The sequence below is a fragment of the Rhinopithecus roxellana genome, chromosome 19 (genome assembly GCF_007565055.1).
Source record: "Rhinopithecus roxellana isolate Shanxi Qingling chromosome 19, ASM756505v1, whole genome shotgun sequence".
NCBI classification, from domain to species: Eukaryota; Metazoa; Chordata; class Mammalia; order Primates; family Cercopithecidae; genus Rhinopithecus; species Rhinopithecus roxellana.
Window position 1 is genome coordinate 76,673,885 of NC_044567.1, and position 19,489 is coordinate 76,693,373.

A 19,489-nucleotide genomic window follows, 5' to 3' on the forward strand; every position below is an offset into this window, starting at 1 on the left:
GCCCGCCACCTCGCCTGGCTGGTTTTTTGTATTTTTTAGTAGAGATGGGGTTTCACAGTGTTAGCCAGGATGGTCTCGATCTCCTGACCTCGTGATCCGCCCGTCTCAGCCTCCCAAAGTGCTGGGATTACAGGCTTGAGCCACCGTGCCCGGCCCATATTTTTTATAATTTTGCTACAAGATATATCTGCTTCTCATTTAGGTGTCCATAACCAGCTTTAGCCATCTCTATTGATAAATACTGTTCTAAATGAATTTAATTACTTCATTTTATGTCCATGTTTTTAACTCACCCTTAAATCACCATTATGAGCAATAGCTGGAAACACAATTTTCCAGCTGGAAATGCTGAAACTTACTAGAGTGACCAAAAGAAGTCGGGAAATAAAGAAGAATTTTTTTTTAGAGATAGAACAAGCAAAATGGTAGATATATAAGCAATAATATCAACAATTACATTACATGTAAATGGACTAAACACTTATGCTAAAAGGTAAAAACTGTCAGACTGGATAAAAAGCAAGACTCAACCATACGCAGTTTTTTAAATATAAAGACACAGATTGAAAGTAAAAGGATAGAGACTATATATATAAACATGGGGCATAAGAAAGCTGGAGTGACTATAGTAATCTCAGACAGAGTAGCCTTCAAGACGAGAAGTATTTCTAAAGAGGCATTTAATAAACATAAAAGGGCCAATTCATCAGGAACATGTATTCGATGTATACACCTAATAACAGAGGTTCAAAATTCGTGAGTCAAAAATAGACCAAATTAAAGAGATAAATAGCTATAAGTCCCAACTACTCTGGAGACTGAGGCAGAACAATGTAATTAATGACTACCTAGTTATTTAATGTTTAGTGTGTTTTTATCCCACTAAACTATAAAAACTGCATAACCATTGAAGACATAGCAGCTAGTATGGTAACTGGAACATAAAAGGAATTTAAGCTAGGCTTGGTGGCTCATGCCTGTAATCCCAATGCTTTGGGAGGCCAAGGCAGGAGGATCACTTGAGCCTAGGATTCAAGACCAGCCTGGGCAACACAGCAAGTACCCATCTCAGCAACAACACCAGCAGGCATGGTGGTGCACAGTTGTAGTCCCAGCTGCTCAGGAGGCTGAGGCAGGAGGATCACTTGAGCCCAGGAGGTCAAGGCTGCAGTGAACCAAGATCATGCCACTGCACTCCAGCTTGGGTAACAGAGTGAGACCTGGTCTCAAAAAGAAAGAAAAAAGTTAAATCAGTGTAATTCATCATATTAACAGAATAAAGGAGAACATCCACATAATCATTTCAATGAATGTACAAAAGCCTTTGACAAAATACTACATCGGGGTCCCCAACCCCTGGGTCATGGATAGATATAGATCCATGGCCTGTTAGGAACCAGGCCACACAGCAGGAGGTAAGTGATGGGTACCGCCTGAGCTCTGCCTTCTGTCAGATCAGCTGCAGCATTAGATTCTTGTAGGAGCACGAACCCTATTGTGAACTATGCATGCAAGGGATCTAGGTTGCACACTTCATCTGAGGCCTGATAATCTGAGGTGAAACAGTTTCATCCCTAAACCATCCTCTCCACCCTCCACCCCAGAAAAATGCTCTTCCATGAAACCGGTCCCTCCGAACTACACCAATTAGTGATAAAAACTGCACAAACTAGGAGGAGAAGGAAGTTTAGTCTGATAAAGGGCAACTCCAAAATACATGTAGTGAAATGTTGAATGCTTTTTCCCCTAAGGTCAAGAGCAAGACAAGAGTGTTCCTTCACTCCCACCACTTACATTCATCATTCCACTGGTGGTCCAGGCTAGTACAATAAGAAAATAAACAAGCATGCAAATAGTATAAAGATTGGAAAGGAAGAAGTAAAACTGTCTTTATTTGCAGACAACATAATTGTTTACCTTAGAAAACTCTAAGGAATCTACCCAGAAAAAAGAAATCTGACTAGAACTAGTAAGCACAAAGCTTTAGGCTATAAAGTCAATATACAGATATTTCTATACTAACAACAAAATACTGAAAATGAAATTTTAAAACTACGTGACAGTTTTAAAACATGGCTACAAATTCTTTGACATTACTTCCACTAATAATTCAACCTGGGTCCCCTCCCTTCGTAAGAGGGCAGGCTTGCAACTGCTTCAATGAACAGGATACTACAAAGTGATGCTATGTGACAGCTGAGAGAGGTCGCAAATAGCCATGCAGCTTCCATCTTGTTCACCAAAGCACTTGCTTTGGGAGGCATGTATTACCATGTATGGAGCCTGACTACCCTGAGTTCACCGTGCTGCAAAGCACAAACCACAGGGAGAGTCTAGTTGACTGTCCCGGTGCTCATTCCTGCCCTGCCACCAAACATACACATGAATAAGCCTCCAAATGATTCCAGCTTCCAACCCTCAGCCCCAGACATTCAGGTAACCGCTTGCTATTTGATATAGCATCAAATAAGTAGAATAAATACGATTTTCAGTAGCACCAAAAAATATATAATACTTAAAAATAAATGTACAAAAGACGTGTAAGACATAGTGAAAGCACAGCAAAAATATTGCAGAGTGAAATTAAAGAACTTAGTAAGTGGAAGAGATATGCCATATATGTGGATTGGAAGATGCCAGTTTTTTCCTTAAACTATTCTATAAACATAATCCCAGCTGGTTGCAGTGGCCCATGCCTGTAATCCCAGCACTTTGGGAGGCCGAGGCAGGTGGATCACCTGAGGTTGGGAGTTCGAGACCAGCCTGACCAACATGGAGAAACCCTGTCTCTACTAAAAATACAAGATTTAGCCAGGCGTGGTGGCACATGCCTGTAATCCCAGCTACTCAGGGGGCTGAGGCAGGAGAATCGCTTGAACCCAGGAGGTGGAGGTTGCATTGAGCCAAGATTGCGCCATTGCACTCCAGCCTGGGCAACAAGAGCGAAACTCCATCCCCCCCCACAAAAAAGAAAAAAAGAAAACATAATCCCAGCAGAATTTTTCTGTAAAAATGGACAACTTTTAGAAATGCAAAGTACCAAAAATAGCCAAAACATTCTGGAAGAAGAAAGTTGGAAAATAGGATCTGGTTTCAAAACTTGCAGAATTACAGATTACTATAATAGTCATGACAGTGATATGCTAGTAAATGTTTAACAACCAGCTCAGGGATGGGGGGCTGATTTGATGCTTAAACATTTAGCAATCAGCTCTCATGAGCCAGCCTGAGTCAGGTCCAAAATTCCACAGGCAGGATTGTATTCATGCAAGGATAGAAAATAGATCAATAGAACAGAATAGAGAATCCAGAAATAGATCCACATATGCAGTCAATTGATCTTCTCTAAGGTGCCAAGACAATTAGAGAATTCTTGTCATCAGATGGTACTGGAAGAGCTAGATAAATGTTTGGTGGGGGGAAATGAATCTCAATCCTTACTTCACACTATACACCAAAATTAATATGAGATGAATCACAAACCTAAATAGAAAAGTTGTATCTCTAAAGCTAATAGAGAAAACATAATATCTTCACACACTTGAAGTAAAGATTTCTTTAGGACATAAAGTATCACTAATCATATAAAAATGATGACAAATTAGACTTCATCAAACTTAAAAATATTTGCTCAACAAAAAATACCACTAACAAAAAGGAAAAGCAAGTCACCAAAGGGGAGGAAATATTCACTGTTTCTGTGTATGAGACACAAAGCACTTGTATGTATCATACATGTAGAATGCAAACAATTCAGTTTTTACATGGACAAGCGATTTAAGACACTTTACAAAAGAAGATACATCAGCAGCCTACAAGCACATGAAAAAGTGGTTAACATGAGTAATCAGGGAGACGCAAATTAAAATTACAATGAGAATACCACTTCACACCCATTAGAATGGTTAAAATTAAAAAGCATGAACATCCAATGCTGGTAAGGATGAAAAACAAGTGGAACTCTCATACATTGCTGGTGGAACTATAAAATAGTGCTGCTACTTTGGAAAACTGTTTATCGGTTTCTTTTTTTTTTTTTGAGATAAGGTCTCTCACTCTGTTGCCCAAGCTGGAATGCTGTGGCATGATCACAGCTCACTGCAGCCTTGACCCCCTCGGCTCAAGCAATTCTCCCACCTCAGCCTTCTGAGTAACCAGGGGTACAGGCACGTACCACCACACGTGGCTAATTTTTTTTTTTTAAGAGATGGGAGTCTTGCCATGTTGCCCAGGCTGGTCTCATACTCCTGGGCCCAAGCAGTTTCCCCACCTCACCCTCTCAAAGTGCTGGGATTATAGGCATGAGCCACCTCACCCACCCAGCCAACAGTTGCTTATAAAGTTAAATGTACATCTCCTTTATGACCAAACAACTCTATTCCTACGTATTTACCCAAGAGAAATGAAAACATATGTCTGCAAAACACTTGTACAAGAATGTTTCTAGCAGCTTTATTCATAGTCGTCAAAAACTGGAAACAGCCCGAATGTCCATCAACAGAATAGATAAATTATAGTATATTCATTCAATTGAATACTTCTTAGTATTAAAAAGGAACAAAATAATAGTACACTCAATGTAGAAGAGTCTCAGAAACATGTTAAGCAAAAGAAGCAAGTGTCTGCAGTGATAGAAATCAGAACAGCGGTTTCCTACTGTGGACTGACTGGAGGGGAACCTAACAGAAATTTCCGGAGTGATAGAAATGTTCTGTATTTTGATCACAGTGTTGCTTACATGAGTACATATAGCTGTCAAAACTTATCAAAGTGTATAGGTTAAGATCTTTGTAATTCACTATATATAAATTTTATTGCAGTAATTTTAAAAATAGAGTTATTTTTTAAAGGTAGTTGGAGTTTTTTCAATGGAAAACACTTTCAATTTAGAGTTAGAAGCTAGATTTCAAATTATGTATTTTCTTTGAAAAATGAGTCAATATTTTTCACAGTACTTTAAAGTTCCACAAGTACAGTGATTAAAATACATACACACACGCACACCCACATGCTCATGTGAAACAAACGAAAAAGTTTTGAAGTTTCTCAGTACACTTTTGCTTTAGCTGCCAATATGAAATGAAAGGAGACACAAATTGTTTTGTTTTGTTTTGTTTTGTTTTGTTGGGACAGGGTCTCACTCTTGTCACCCAGGCTGGAGTACAGTGACAAAATTATAGCTCACAGCAGCCTTGACCTCTTGAGCCCAAGCGATCCTCCTGCCTGAGTAACTAGGACTACAGAAGCGCACCATCATACTTGGCTAATTATTTTCTATTTTTTGTAAAGATAGTGTCTCACGATGTTGCCCAGGCTGATCTGGAACTCCTGGACTCAAGCCATCCTCCCACCTCAGCCTCCCAAAGTGTTGGGATTACAGATGTGAGCCACCAGCCTCAGCTGAGACACTAATTTGTTACCACACTGAAGGAAAGATAACTCAGATATTATGTAAAGCTTTTCAGAACAAAGATATTGTCTAATATGAGTCTTCTTTTTCACTTTCAACAATTCCTATATATATACCAGTAAAAGAATCTCGTGCGCCAGATTCAGTTCTGACTTCAGTACTAGCTACTGTCTCTTCTCTTGCAGTCTCTGTAATTCTTATTTCTCTCAGGCACCTAGGTAGAGTCTTACAGTGAAACTACTAAGGAAGAAAGTTCACATATTTGTTAGGAACACATGTAAGTGGAGGCAGTGGGGAATCCCTGGTGAATGTGTATTTACAAGGGTTTAAAAATAAGGATTTTAAAGGGCTTGGGAAACCTTTTTAGTGGCTTGTCACCTAGAGTAGTGGCTCCTAAGCACCAGTCCATTTAAAGTTTTTAGTTAGTCCATGACAGAATACGAAAATAGGAACAACTCAGAATTTGTATGGATGTAGATATAATGTAGTTTTCCATATGTATGTATGTAAAGATTAGATAATGTCCCTCCTAATTTTTTAATGTTAAAATCCTTTTTATTCTATGAAATAGTGGTGATCATGGATGGTAATTATATTTTACATGTTCTTACATGGCAGAATATGAAGCAGCAATCCTTTGTTAGTCGCCAATTTATTTTTTTTTTTTTGTAGATTTTTTTAAGCTACTTATTTAAAGTAGTACTCTAAATATCTACAGAAATTTGGATGAGAACATACTGAAGCATTCTTGTAGGCTGGTTGCATTTGAAAGTCAAAATCTAAAGACCATTAGTATCTCACCTCTTAAATTTATAATTGAGAAACCTTATCATTTAGCAAAGGAAAATGAATTATTTTAGGAACAGTTCTCATTGTTTTACAGTATTAGTAGCATTAGGAAATTATTTGCATTTATTGTTCTGAATCCTAAAAATTATGATATCCTTAGATAAATATGCCCTCCTTACTTCCTAAATGATGAAATTTTTTTGACACCTACATTAGTAGGTTACTTAGTAGTACAAGTCATTAGTAGGTGACTTGTAAGTAATTCCTTCGAAACAGGGGAAATCTCAAAAAAAAATAATAACCAGAATTTAGAAGAATAAAATTAACTTTATTAAGGGGGAAGGCAAGTACCCCCTTTTAAAAAGAAAAAATGATATATTATCTGCTTTACTCATGGGCTTAATCTACTAAGAATTTATGCAAATGAAAATAATTTTAGTAGCAAATGAATTATTCATTCATTAAAATGTGTGGACCATAATTTAGTATACATTACTGATCTTCATGCTTGAGAATGTGTTTGCAATGATTTCCCAAAGAAAATCTCAACAAATGCATTATCATCAGCTGATTTCTCTACTGGAAGATCATGACTTTCTTATGAAGGAACCTGGTTGAAGTTATTAAAGGAGATGTAATTGAAGGGCAGGGACAATGGTGTGCTGGTAAATTTTTAACAGCCACCTGGGAGAGGAGGGCTGATTTGTAATATTTGCCAATTTTTATTACGTAAATATTCCCACCATAGACAATTCCAAGCTACCAGCTGTTTAACAATCAGAGCTTGAAAATATTGCAGTGGGCTCTCCTGAACCAGTACAGGGATAGATAGCTCCAGCACAGTGAGTGATACTAGCTGATGGTGCTTAGCTAGGCAGAATGCAAGTAGAAAATTCCTCTATGGAAATTAAAGGCACAGTTAAGCTTAAGGGAGCCAGAGCCTTCAAAATCAAGAACATAACACCCCCCCCCAGTTGTTTGAGTAAATCCCAGTTAGTTCCAAGCAACTCCTCTTTCTTCCTTAATACTTTGCACTCCCTGAAGGAATTTCATGTTTTCTTAGTGCTTCATCATCCAGAATACCATTCCATTAGTAGCGATTGTTAATAGAGCTGGAATCCTTAGTTCATGTCACTCCCTAAAAACTTGACAGATGAAAGTAATTGTTAAAACTCTTCATAATTTGAGAACTGACTTACAGTATTTTGGATATTGAAATTAAATCTCTTTTACAAAGTTTATGCTTTAGGAGAAAAATAATAAGGGCTTATTAATCATTGCAAAAGATCTGTATAGTTTCAAATATGGAAACAAAATAGCATGTTCAGTTTCAATTGATCTTGACTTTCAAAGGCAGGAAGAGCCAATTTTGTACACAAGTCTATAGACATTTTCTTCTGTCCTCAGCTTCATCTTCTTTTTGCTCCTCAGATAAAACCTGTTTCTCACTCCAGGTATCTGATGACTGCTTGCCCTCTTCCCTCTGCTTTCCCCCTTTCAGAGCCTGTGAGATCCTACTAACCAATAACTTTTACTTGTTGTTCACAATTCACTTAGACTAAAATGTTCTTTCAGTGTGGAAATGTTTGAATCTCTTGACTGTTCAACCAAGAAACAATAAGCATTTAGCTAGTGCAAAAGCCTGAAATCTTACCAAGCTGCTTTGTCAGCCTAGCCTTAAACTGATTTTGTCAGTGCAGGATCATGTGGAGTACAAGAGAGAACTGGACACAAACATAGCTGATGCTTGTCTTTACCACTTGACTCCTCCACCTTTTGGAAGATCACGCAAGGGACTGGTCTCATTGCGGCTGTGTTAAATATAGTCTAGGAAGCTGCTAGGGTGTTGGGATCTAGCCTACCTGGTTCAGCTCTATTGCCTGGGATTCCTTTCCTCTGTTACTCTGTCTCTTCCCACTACACATTTACATTCACATGCAGTCCTATATGCTGCTTTAGGCTTTACAGAAACCTTTTGGGGACATTCCCAAAAGAACATATGATGCTGTTCTCTTTAATGCTATCAGATAGAAAAAAAAAAAAACAGAACACATTTTACTCAGCTTTTTCATGTGTAAGAGAAAAATGACTTCCCATGTGCAAATTTTCTTAACTCCAATATTCAGGCTGCCTTACAATTTATTAATATGGAGATTTCTGAAAATAATGATATATATACTCGTATGTGACAAAAGCCTTCACACCTGATTAAAAGTGAAATGAATTTACGAAGTGAATTTTTTCCATGCCTATAGAATAAATTATGTACCCTGAGCATTCACTAAACACATGACAAGCCTTTTCTAATATTTTGTTCCAAAGAAATATGTGATCAAAGATCCAATAAGAACTCATTTATCCGCTTGGTAATTATTAAGTAATTTGTTTCTTTCTATCTCAGAGAGAAAAATCCCAGATGAAGATTTCATCATTTTAATTGATGGATTAAATGAAGCAGAATTTCACAAACCGGATTATGGGGATACAATTGTATCGTTTCTGAGTAAAATGATCGGAAAGTTTCCTTCTTGGCTCAAACTAATTGTAACAGTTAGGACCAGTTTACAGGTATGTGTTTGTTTGCTTTTAAACTGTAAATGATTCCTCTTGGAAAGAACTTAGACTGAAAGAGTTCTAGGTCCTAGCTTCCTAAACCTCTACTATGTCCTAGAGCATTAGGAAGAATAATTCCCAAAGAATTAGTCTAATATTTTGAGAGATATGATCTAGAAAGAACATTCTTTGTACATTACTCTCAGATTCCCATTCCTATTGCTCTGGATGAGGTTTGATAAAATGTTCCTCAAAATAGCATGAAAAGAAAATCAATTTTTCTAGACTGTTCTGAGGACAGCGGCGTAAAGATGATCTCTAACACTTGAACTTTCATTTAACATTTTTTAATCATTTAATGCTATGCAAAATTCAGTTCAGTCTACACCCTAGAATCAGATCTTCTGGTTCCTCCCTCTGCTTCTACTTAAACAACTCTTCTATAGCATGAATATGGACTTTCTTCTATATCTGTCCTCCTCTAACAAAAATTGGCAATATTGGGGCTTTAGATTAAATTTACTACAAATGAGAGATAAGTTTTGTTTTTTCTAATTACTTTCCCTGCTCACTCACTGGTCACTTAATGACCTGGAAGAGGGACCAGGAATGTGAGACTGAGCCTGTAAAAATATATGGGCTAAAGATAAATGACTCTACTTTCCCCAGCATTCTCATTGTAGCTGAGTTGGTGTCCCATTCTTTACATATTCACACTTGGTTTGGAACAGTGTTTCTCATTCTTTTTATAAAAATTATTTCCTTCTCTGATGAATATTAAAATCTCAAACATTATATACTCATCTCACTATCTGGATGCAGCCCCCATGTCATAAGCGCTAAGGTACAGAAAGTAGACTGTACATTTAAGTCCCTCCTTTCCCCCTCTGCCAGGCACTTAGCATTATTTCTATATATTGACCAATTAGCATTACTGTCTTCTATGATGAGAAACTATATTTCTAATCCTGGCCACCACCTTACAGATATTTATTATTAATCTCAAAGTAATTTGAGCTAAAGGATATGGATAAATCAATATAAATCCATCTTTACAACTGAAAATTATAAAACCTATCATTATTAGTAGCTTTATGGTTAAAAATGAAAAATGAACGAAAGAAACCTCCAGGAATGTAATCTCTGACTGCTTTACCAAATGGATGCTTTGGAGATGTTATCCTCATACATATTCTCACATAATATCATGTGCAGTCTCAAGAGAAATTGTGTTTCTGGGTAGAGTAGGTGACTTTAATTTTTCACCTGTGCCAACAGAAAAAGTACTTCAACTAAGAATTTTTAAAAATTATTTCTTTTCTGATAGTGAAAGAACTTATAGGTTTTAGAAAATGAACATTTATATTTTATCATCATTATTTCCACAAACATTTCTTAAATACTGAAGAATATTTCAGGGACTATTCTAAGGGCTGGAGATTGAAAATGAACAAGACAGGCAATATTCCCATCCTCCTAAAGCTTATATTTTAGTAAGGAACAAAAAAAAAAAAAAATGAGCAAAAAATTAAACGTATACTAAAACTACAGGTAGTGTTAAGTGCTATGAAGAAAAACAAAATAGGATGGAGGGATAACTTGGTAATACTTGTTTTAGATAGCATATATAGGAAAGGACCTCTCCTTTAAAAGTGATGGGATCTGATCTGCCTTTTTTAAAGATTTCTGTCAACTGGCTGTCTACATAATAAAATGTAAGGGATAAAGAGTCGAAGCAGAAGTATAGGTAAAAGGTAATGGTGGCTTAGACTAGAGTGGTAATGATGGGGCCCATGTGAAATGGTCATATTTCGATGGACTGTATTTTGAAGGAGAGTCAAAGGACTTGATGATGGGCTGAATGTGGGTGTCAGCAAGAGAGACGACTCAAGAATGAATCCTGGGCCGGGCGCAGTGGCTCACGCCTGTAATCCCAGCACTTTGGGAGGCCGAGGCAGGCGGATCACAAGGTCAGGAGATCGAGACCACAGTGAAACCCCGTCTCTACTAAAAATACAAAAAATTAGCCGGGCATGGTGGCGGGCGCCTGTAGTCCCAGCTACTGAGGAGGCTGAGGCAGGAGAATGGCGTGAACCCAGGAGACGGAGCTTGCAGTGAGCTGAGATCCAGCCACTGCACTCCAGCCTGGGCGACAGAATGAGACTCTGTCTCAAAAAAAAAAAAAGAATGAATCCTTGGTATGTTGTGAGCAAATGGGTGAATGATGATTTGAGGACAATAGAAAGATCACAGATACCTTCTAGACTTTGGTGGTAGGGTCAGTGGTAATGCCATTTATTGACATGGGGTGAGTTTTGTGGCGGAAGACAAAATTAAGAAATTCTGATTTGGTCACATTGTCTATGAAATACCCAAACGTAAATGTTGAGTAGACAGATACAAGATGGGACTCAGGAGAGATAACTAAGCTAGAAACATAAAGTTAGGCATGTGCCACATATAGATGATATTTAGCACCACGGGACTAAAGAATCTATTGATGGGAGTGAGAATGGCTAGAGAAGAGAAAAGAACAGAGCCTAGAGGCCTGGGTGAGCTGGGAAATGAAAAAGGAGCCAGCAAAAAAGGGAGGGTAAAAGTGACCAGTGTGCTGAGAGAGAAAAGAGGGGAACATTCTCTGGGAGCAAGCTGCAGAAAGTCACTCCAGGAAAAGTGCATCAGGGTGAGATCTGTTGTGTCAAACATTGCTGAGAGGTTGAGGAAGATGAGAACTGGAACTCTATTATTGGATTTGGCAAAGCGAAAGTTACTGATGCCTTTGACATGAACCATTTCAGTGAGGTGGTGGGGGTGTAGCCTGATTGGAACAAATGGAGGAGAGAATGGGAAGGAAAGAATTATAAATAGCAAATAGAGAAAACTTCTGCGAAAAATGGGAACAGATACAGGGTGGTAGCTGGAAAGAAGAATATGGAGTTTATGTCTGTGTGACCCAGCTGAGAAGAAACAGATGCAGAAGAGAGAATGGGTACTCACAGGAGCAAAGTCCATGAGTTGGTAAGAAAGGATGGAATCCAGTGCATAGGAGTAGCCACAAAGCCATATCACCTTCCCCCAATGGAATTTCCAGCAGATTACCAAGGTGCCAAGCTTCCTGATGTTAGAAGTGTACCTTTCAACTGAGGTATCTCCAGAAGGCCCACATTTAAATGTAGTCATTTTATACATCTGTGTTGTGTGGGAAATTTTTTTTAATAGTCATTTTATTAGGAGGGTTAGAAAGCCAAGTTTTTCTAAGTCATTCTTTGAATCCTTATACATTTCTGTTACTGACTTGTACTTGGCATTATGCCCTGGTTTACACTGAGAAAAATTACAGCAAAAGAGTTACACAGCACTTCATTTTCTATTTATTTCAGGAGTGTTGTTTAGAATAATGATCATGAAATCACTCCAAAAGCACCCTTTACAAAGACCCATTAAAAAATGTATCTTAAGTCTCAATGTTAGGAGAAGTTATGTCCCTTCTATGCAACTGATTTTTTTTACTTTATGGATACTAATACTTGATCATGTTTCTCTGTTTGGCCACTTCAACGTTCAGAATAAATTTGTGAACCTCATAGTTTATCACAAGAGTTAGGGGAAACTGAAGGTCTTTTTTTCTCTTTCTCTCTCTCCATCTGTTTTAGGAAATTACCAAGCTGCTGCCTTTCCATAGGATATTTTTGGATCGACTAGAAGAGAATGAAGCCATCGACCAGGACCTGCAGGCTTACATCCTGCACCGGATACACAGCAGCTCAGAGATCCAGAATAACATTTCACTTAATGGCAAAATGGACAATACTACATTTGGCAAACTCAGTTCTCATCTCAAGACCCTCAGTCAAGGGTCCTATCTATATCTGAAACTCACCTTTGACCTCATAGAGAAAGGCTACCTAGTGTTAAAGAGCTCTAGCTACAAAGTAGTTCCTGTTTCGCTCTCAGAGGTTTACTTACTCCAGTGCAATATGAAGTTTCCAACCCAGTCTTCCTTTGACCGGGTGATGCCTCTCCTGAATGTGGCAGTGGCCTCTCTCCACCCACTGACTGATGAGCATATCTTCCAGGCCATCAATGCTGGGAGCATTGAAGGCACACTAGAATGGGAGGATTTTCAGCAGAGAATGGAGAACCTCTCCATGTTCCTAATCAAGCGCAGAGACATGACTCGTATGTTTGTACATCCTTCTTTTCGAGAATGGCTTATCTGGAGAGAAGAAGGAGAGAAAACCAAATTTCTCTGTGATCCCAGGTAAGACACTGATCTGTGATAAGCAGTTCTGAGCCTGTGTTCTTTTTACTGCATAGAGTGTGAGTATTGAAAGTAGAGGTGTTCTTCATTGAACATTTCACATAGAAGAGACATCATCTGTGTTTCTTCTCAAGGCAAGACTATAATGAGGTTAACTAATTTATTGTTTTACAGTGTTATTTCCTTAAGACTCAACATCTGCATAGATATAATGCTACCCTACATTCCTATGTTTTTCTAAATAATTTTCACTGACCCCACAGGGTTCACAGGCTATAATTAAATTAGCCATTTAATGGACTTCCTCAGTATTATTATTTTGATATGAAGAAAGAATTGATACATTGTTCATCTCTTTGACTTAGAGCAGAATCATTTCAAAATTTTTATTGCCCTTTTAAAATACTTTATCATTATTACAGTTTCCAATGACTAAATCCATTAAGGTCCAGCCAATGCTAAGCTTTATACTAGAAAATAGAATCTTAAACCTCCTAGCTGAAAAAGATTTGAAGAGTTCAGCTAGTCTATCCATGCTGCCTTTAGATACGTAAGGTGTCATTATCTCCATTTTGCTATAAAGGCCTTAAGATGCTGAATCAACTTGCACAAAGTCATAAAGTTAATACGTGGGAGAAGGGAGAGGGCATGTACCAGAATAGGGATGGCAAGTGCATGATATATCCTGCCACTCCCCTACTCCACACATGCAGCAGGGTCACTGATTTACCCCAGCACTGTTTCCCAATGAGCTTCAACCTGACTTGAGAATCTTTCTCAACTCAAACCAGGCTAGATATGAAACTGTTTCCCTTTTTATTGCATGAAACCTACTTCTCTGGCATCCTGGTGGGGGTGTCCTTTTACTCCTTTGTACTAACATTTTTAAAGCAGTATTCCTTTAATAAAGTTGGTGTTTTCAAAAGCCGGGTATATTACTGACTTCATGGAAACAAAGAAGACACCAACAACGTAGCTGGCAAATGCAGAGCTTACTTTGGCTCAAAAAGAAGAGGCCAGATTTGACTATGCCTCACATGTGACTCATCAGAAAGAATAAAACTCTGTGTTCATGCTGGGGTTTTATTGCCCTTCACCGTGTCCTTCACCAGGCCTTATTAGAGACAACTGTACTGTGGGCATGCTGCTCAGCCTACTCCATGCTGATTCATCAGAAAATTAGTTCCAGATTATGATGAAGATATTAAGCCAGGCAATAGACTTTGTAGTATTTTCCCAGAGAGGGAAGCTTTTTTAAAGAAACATGTTGTAATGGAAAGAACATAAACTCTTGAGTCAAATTACCTGCATATAAATTCTGCCTCTTCTAAGAACTGTGACCTTTGGAAAAAGTTACATAGTGTTTCTAAGACTTAGTTTTCTTATCTACATAAGAGCAATAATAATGCCTTTTTTCTAGAGTTGTTGAGAAGTTAAATGAGGTCATATAATATGATGCCTAGAATAGTACAGAGTAAAAGAAGCATTCGGGGTATGTTCTTTTTCCTCCCCTCACCCTGCAGTAATAGACCCTTCTGGTGTAACTTAGTTAAATCCTGTGGCTAATCGGATAGCGACAGCCATCTTCTGCTATTATCATTTTGGAGCACAAGATTTTAAAAAGAAACAGTGAAAACAGTCCGAGTCCCTTCTGTGAATTGTATGGTGTTCCCAAAAGGATTTTACTATAAATCCTACTAGAGCTGTTGTCAATATTTAATACACAGAACTGGCAACTACATATATAGGAAAAAGAAACTAATGTAGAATTGCCTAATAAACGCTTTGAGATCAGTTCCCAGAGAAACTTTGCTAGCTGACCTTAGATCCTGGGACATCTTAGAGGGTTGAAAGCTGAGGTCCAAGGCAACCAGAGTACTGCTGAATTAATAGTATCCCTACAACAGATGAAATCCCCGGGGACTCTCAAAAGAGAAAATATGGCTTTTATACAGCCATATCGTGACTATACAGGCTTGCCTTCTCAACATTGCCTATTATCTAGGAGTTTTGCAGCAACCAGCTAATGCACTGGGACAAGAAGAGCAGGTACTTCCAGCTTCAAATCTGGTATAGTTCGTTCCCTGGTGATTGAATAACATGGCTGCTGAGAGATCATCTTATTTCACTTAATGGCAGAGAGTAAAACTGTAAACAGTACCAGGAGTTATCAGAAAAAGCCTTCTTAGATTTCATTTCAGTTGGAATTCAGCCCCCTCCCCAGCAAAGGCTGGCACCAACCTTGTTACTAAAGTACTGAAGTATTGATCTCAGTGCTTAAGGCTCCCTAGGTCAATGAAATGGAAATTCACTAAGAATTTAATGCTATTGGCAAAGCCCAAGCTGGTCTTTCAAAGCAGCTGGCTGCACTTGTTTTCCATGTCAGGCAGGTCTGATTAGCAGGACTCCAGGCAGCATTTGTCTCTGTGGCCTTCAGCCTCCACTTCTTGCACATTCTTTCCCCTTCTGTTCTCTACTTTCTCTCCAGCTTCTGTCTAAAGCATCTAACGTATTTCAGTAGATCAGAGAAGACCAATTCAGTGCCTCTGAAATCACACCAGGTAAGCCAGTGCCTGATATGTATATCTCTGCAGCGTAAGGAGAGTTTCCAGAGGCAACACAACATTCTTATCCTTTCTAGTCCATTTTCCTGGGCTTTCAGCACTCAGTTGTTCATCCTGAACTTGTTGACCTTATTCAGAAGTTAGATATAGATGCAAACATTCTACTGATGCCAAAAAGTAGTTGATCTTCTCCTGAAATAGGCTACCCAAGCCTGAGCTGAAAAGAGTCAGTAATTGACAAAAGCTGGAAACAGGAAATAGCAGAGCCAGAGGTTAATGCTACAGCTGAGATTGAGTTTTCATTATTTTGAATACCAGACTGCTTATTGTCTCAGAATCTGGGCAAGGACTTGACCTACCAGAGAGAATGACCTAATGTTACATAGACGTATCATTGTCATAGAAATAAATGAGTAACAAGGTGAGTAGGGTGAGAGAGAGAGAGAGTGTGTGTGTGTTTGTGTGTGTGTGTGTGTGTGTTTATCAAACTGTAAGCAGAGTATCACTGAATAATCTTTTAGATTTACAGTTTAGGTAAAATATGCCCCTTGAAGCAATCACAAACCTTAGAACACACCACCTCATTCTGCTCTCTGTTTCCCACTGTTCATCGCTGTCAGCCTTCTGACATACCCTGAACTTAATCTGTCCTATGTTTTCGTCCCTTGGGCACTGAGATATCAGATTAACTCACTAATTTAATAAGCAAATCCCTGCTATTACGCTAATAGTAGAGAGATGGAAACCCTATTTGAGGCAACTTGTGGGTTTAAAATAAGACGTTTGAGAGAAGTAGTCATCGGCCTTTGTTAGACAACCTTTTAGTGACTCTGATAGTAGAAATTTATGGCTGATAGAGTAGACAGTCGGAGCTACCAGCCTTGTGGTGCTGTCCAGTTACTGCTTAATATTTTTAGATCGCTTTAGGCTCGCCCTGAATAAATCTCCACTCTTTGTTCTGTTTCTGTTCCTCATTATCTCAATTTTTATGGTATCTAGCTTTCCGTTCCATAGGAACAGCTCTCCGATTAGTATTTGTGTGTGTGTGTGTGTGTGTGTGTGTGTGTGTGTAACATTTTAACAGATTAGAAGACTCTCCTGCCTTATTATGTGTGTATTTTTGTGGGGTTTGTTTGTTTTATTTTTTTGAGACAGTATCTCAGTCACTCAGGCTGGAGTGCAGTGGCGCAGTCATGGCTCGCTGAAGTCTCAACCTCCTGGGCTCTGGCAGTCCTCCTGCCTTAGCCTCCTGTGTAGCTGTGACCACAGGCACATGCCACCATGCCTAATGTTTTTTATTTGTAGAGACAGGGTCTTACTATGTTGCCCATGCTGGTCTCAAACTCAAATTCAAGCGATCCACCCACCTTGTCCTCCCAAAGTGCTGGGATTACGGGGATGAGCCACTGCACCCAGCATTTCTTTCTTTTTTTTTTTCCCCCTGAGACAGAGTCTTACCCTGTCACCCAGGCTGGAGTGCAATGATGCGATTTCGGCTCACTGCAACCTCTGCCTCCTGGATTCAAGCAATTCTCCTGCCTCAGCCTCACAAGTAGCTGGGATATTACAGGTGCCTGCCACCTCACCCAGCTAACTTTTTTGTATTTTTGGTAGAGATGGGGTTTCACCAGTTTGGCCAGGCTGGTCTCGAACTCCTGACCTCAAGTGATCTGCCCACTTTGGCCTCCCAAAGTGCTAGGATTACAGGCATAAACCACCGTGCCCAGCCCAGCCAGCCTTATTTTTAAATGTTTGAATAAAATACAGGAAGCTTGTTGTGAACTTCATGTAATGAGTATTGAGTTGATACAACCTAATGAGGTTGTGGTGTGGGAGCCTAATTTGGTTTGACCTGATTTCCTCAAATTAAATGCAGCAAATCCTGTGATGAATGGAAAGAGAAAAGGCGACACAAATCCTACCTATACCATGGGATAGTTGAGTACTCACTTGATTCTTTACGACCAGAATTGATTGCTTATAATAAGTGGTTTGTTGAGATTTTTCCTAATTTATTTGACCTTATTAGTGAGTGAATTACACGTTGGAGACCTGATGCTCTAAAATCCATTGCCACAAAACAGGGTGTCAGAGAACAAGCAGTTTGTCTAAGGAAAAAGAGAAGGCATCCTCCCCAAAGTGGAAAGTAACTGTGCCAGAGGTCTGTATAACAGGGCTTCTTACAGAATAGATGGGGCTGAAATGACTACAGAATAAATGGTGAGTTGAAGTTTGTGTTGATTTTGTTTTTTTGATCCAAATATGAGCCTCCAAGCAGATGACATTTAACCTTACCCTCACTGAAACACAAATTCAAGGTCACTGCTCCTGATAGCCATTGCAGGCTCCCAGAGCAGACCCTTAAACTGGAGGATGGGTTCTGCTTTCTCAAAGCATTAGGAGAGAATTCAGCAAAATGATGAAGCATGGGAAGAAAAAAGGGTCTCTTAAAACCAAGTCAACCCTTAGGAGGCTTGGAAGAGTTAAAGCAGAGAGAAGAGAATATACCAGACATCTTTTATTCTCACTTTCAGTTTTTTTTTTTTTTAATTTTTGTGGGTGTGTGTGTGTGTGTGTGCGTGTATATATATGTACATATATATGTGTGTGTGTATATATATGGTTACATGAGCTATTTTGATATAGGCATGCAATGTGTAATAATCACATCAGGGTAAATAATATATCCATCACCTCAAGCAGTTATCCTTTATGTTTCACACAATCCATTTATACTCTTTTAGTTATTTTTAAATGTTTGATTAAATTATTTTTGACTATAGTCACCCTGTTGTGCTAGCAAATACTAGGTCTTATTTATTCTTTTTTGTTTTGTATCCATTAGCCATGACCCCTCTTTCCACCAACCCCTCCCCAGCCCTGACTACCCTTCCTAGCTGGTAACCATCCCCTAGTCTCTGTCTCCATGAGTTCAATTATTTTAATTTTTAGCTCCGACAGATAAGTGAGAACACGCAACGTTTGTCTTTCTGTGCCTGGCTTATTTCACTTAACGTAATGACTCTAGTTCCATCCATGTTGTTGTAGATGACAAGGTCTCGTTCTTTTTTATGGCTGAATAGTACTCCACTGTGTATATGCACCACATTTTGTTTATCCATTTGTCTGTTAGTGGACACTTACTTCCAAATCTTGGCTATTGTGAGTAGTGCTGCAACAAACACGGAACTGCAGATATCTCTTCAATATACTGATTTCCTTTCTTTTGGGTAAATACATAGGACCAGGATTGCTGGATCATATGGTAGTGTCGCAGGATCCTTGGGGTGTTGCTTTGCTAGCCAGAAACCTGTGACTGGCAGCACCTTCTGCCTTGAGTATTGCTCATGCCCTTTGGGCTCATTCTGCATACTCACCTCAGCAGGCTGCGCTCAACTCGTGCTACTGGCCCAGGTCCCACACCTCCCAAGGGTGAACCAGGCATGGAACAGTGAGGGGTGTGTGGGCAAGAGAGCTCGGGGTCCAGCCACTGCACAACCAGCATGCTGGCTGCTGCAATGGGGCAGGCAACTCCAGGCACCAGCACAGGTGCCAGCTGCATGTGAGGCTGCAGTTGTACCAAACGTGTTGCATGTGGCTTCCACTGCAGGCCGTCTGGACAAGGGGAAATGCAGTGGCGCCTGGAAACTTGGAGACGCCAGGAACCTCAGAGCCCAAAGAGGGTGTCACAGCCGTGGCTCAGGGAGTGCCTGGGTCGGACTTCTCAAAGAACTACAGCTCTTCTCTCCTCATCGTCCACAATGTGGCGAGCAGTGGGCCATGTTTCAGCCCTGTTAGTGTTACAGCTCTTTCAGTCCTGCCATTCAGCAGGTCCTGAGATCTTGACCTGCATCCAGGAAGAATGATGTACATGTACAACTGGAGATCCAAAGTGGGAAGCTCCTTTCTGCA

At 39.4% G+C, this 19,489-nt stretch overlaps 1 protein-coding gene across 1 annotated transcript in view; it reads left to right on the plus strand.

Annotated features, from left to right (window-relative positions):
• Positions 1-19,489, plus strand: part of TANC2 (tetratricopeptide repeat, ankyrin repeat and coiled-coil containing 2) — a 474,294-nt gene that overhangs the window by 384,066 nt on the left and 70,739 nt on the right. The window contains exons 13-14 of the mRNA XM_030923595.1: positions 8,601-8,767; positions 12,406-13,013. Coding sequence (XP_030779455.1) covers positions 8,601-8,767; positions 12,406-13,013 — 775 coding nt within the window. The remainder of the gene's footprint in view (positions 1-8,600; positions 8,768-12,405; positions 13,014-19,489) is intronic.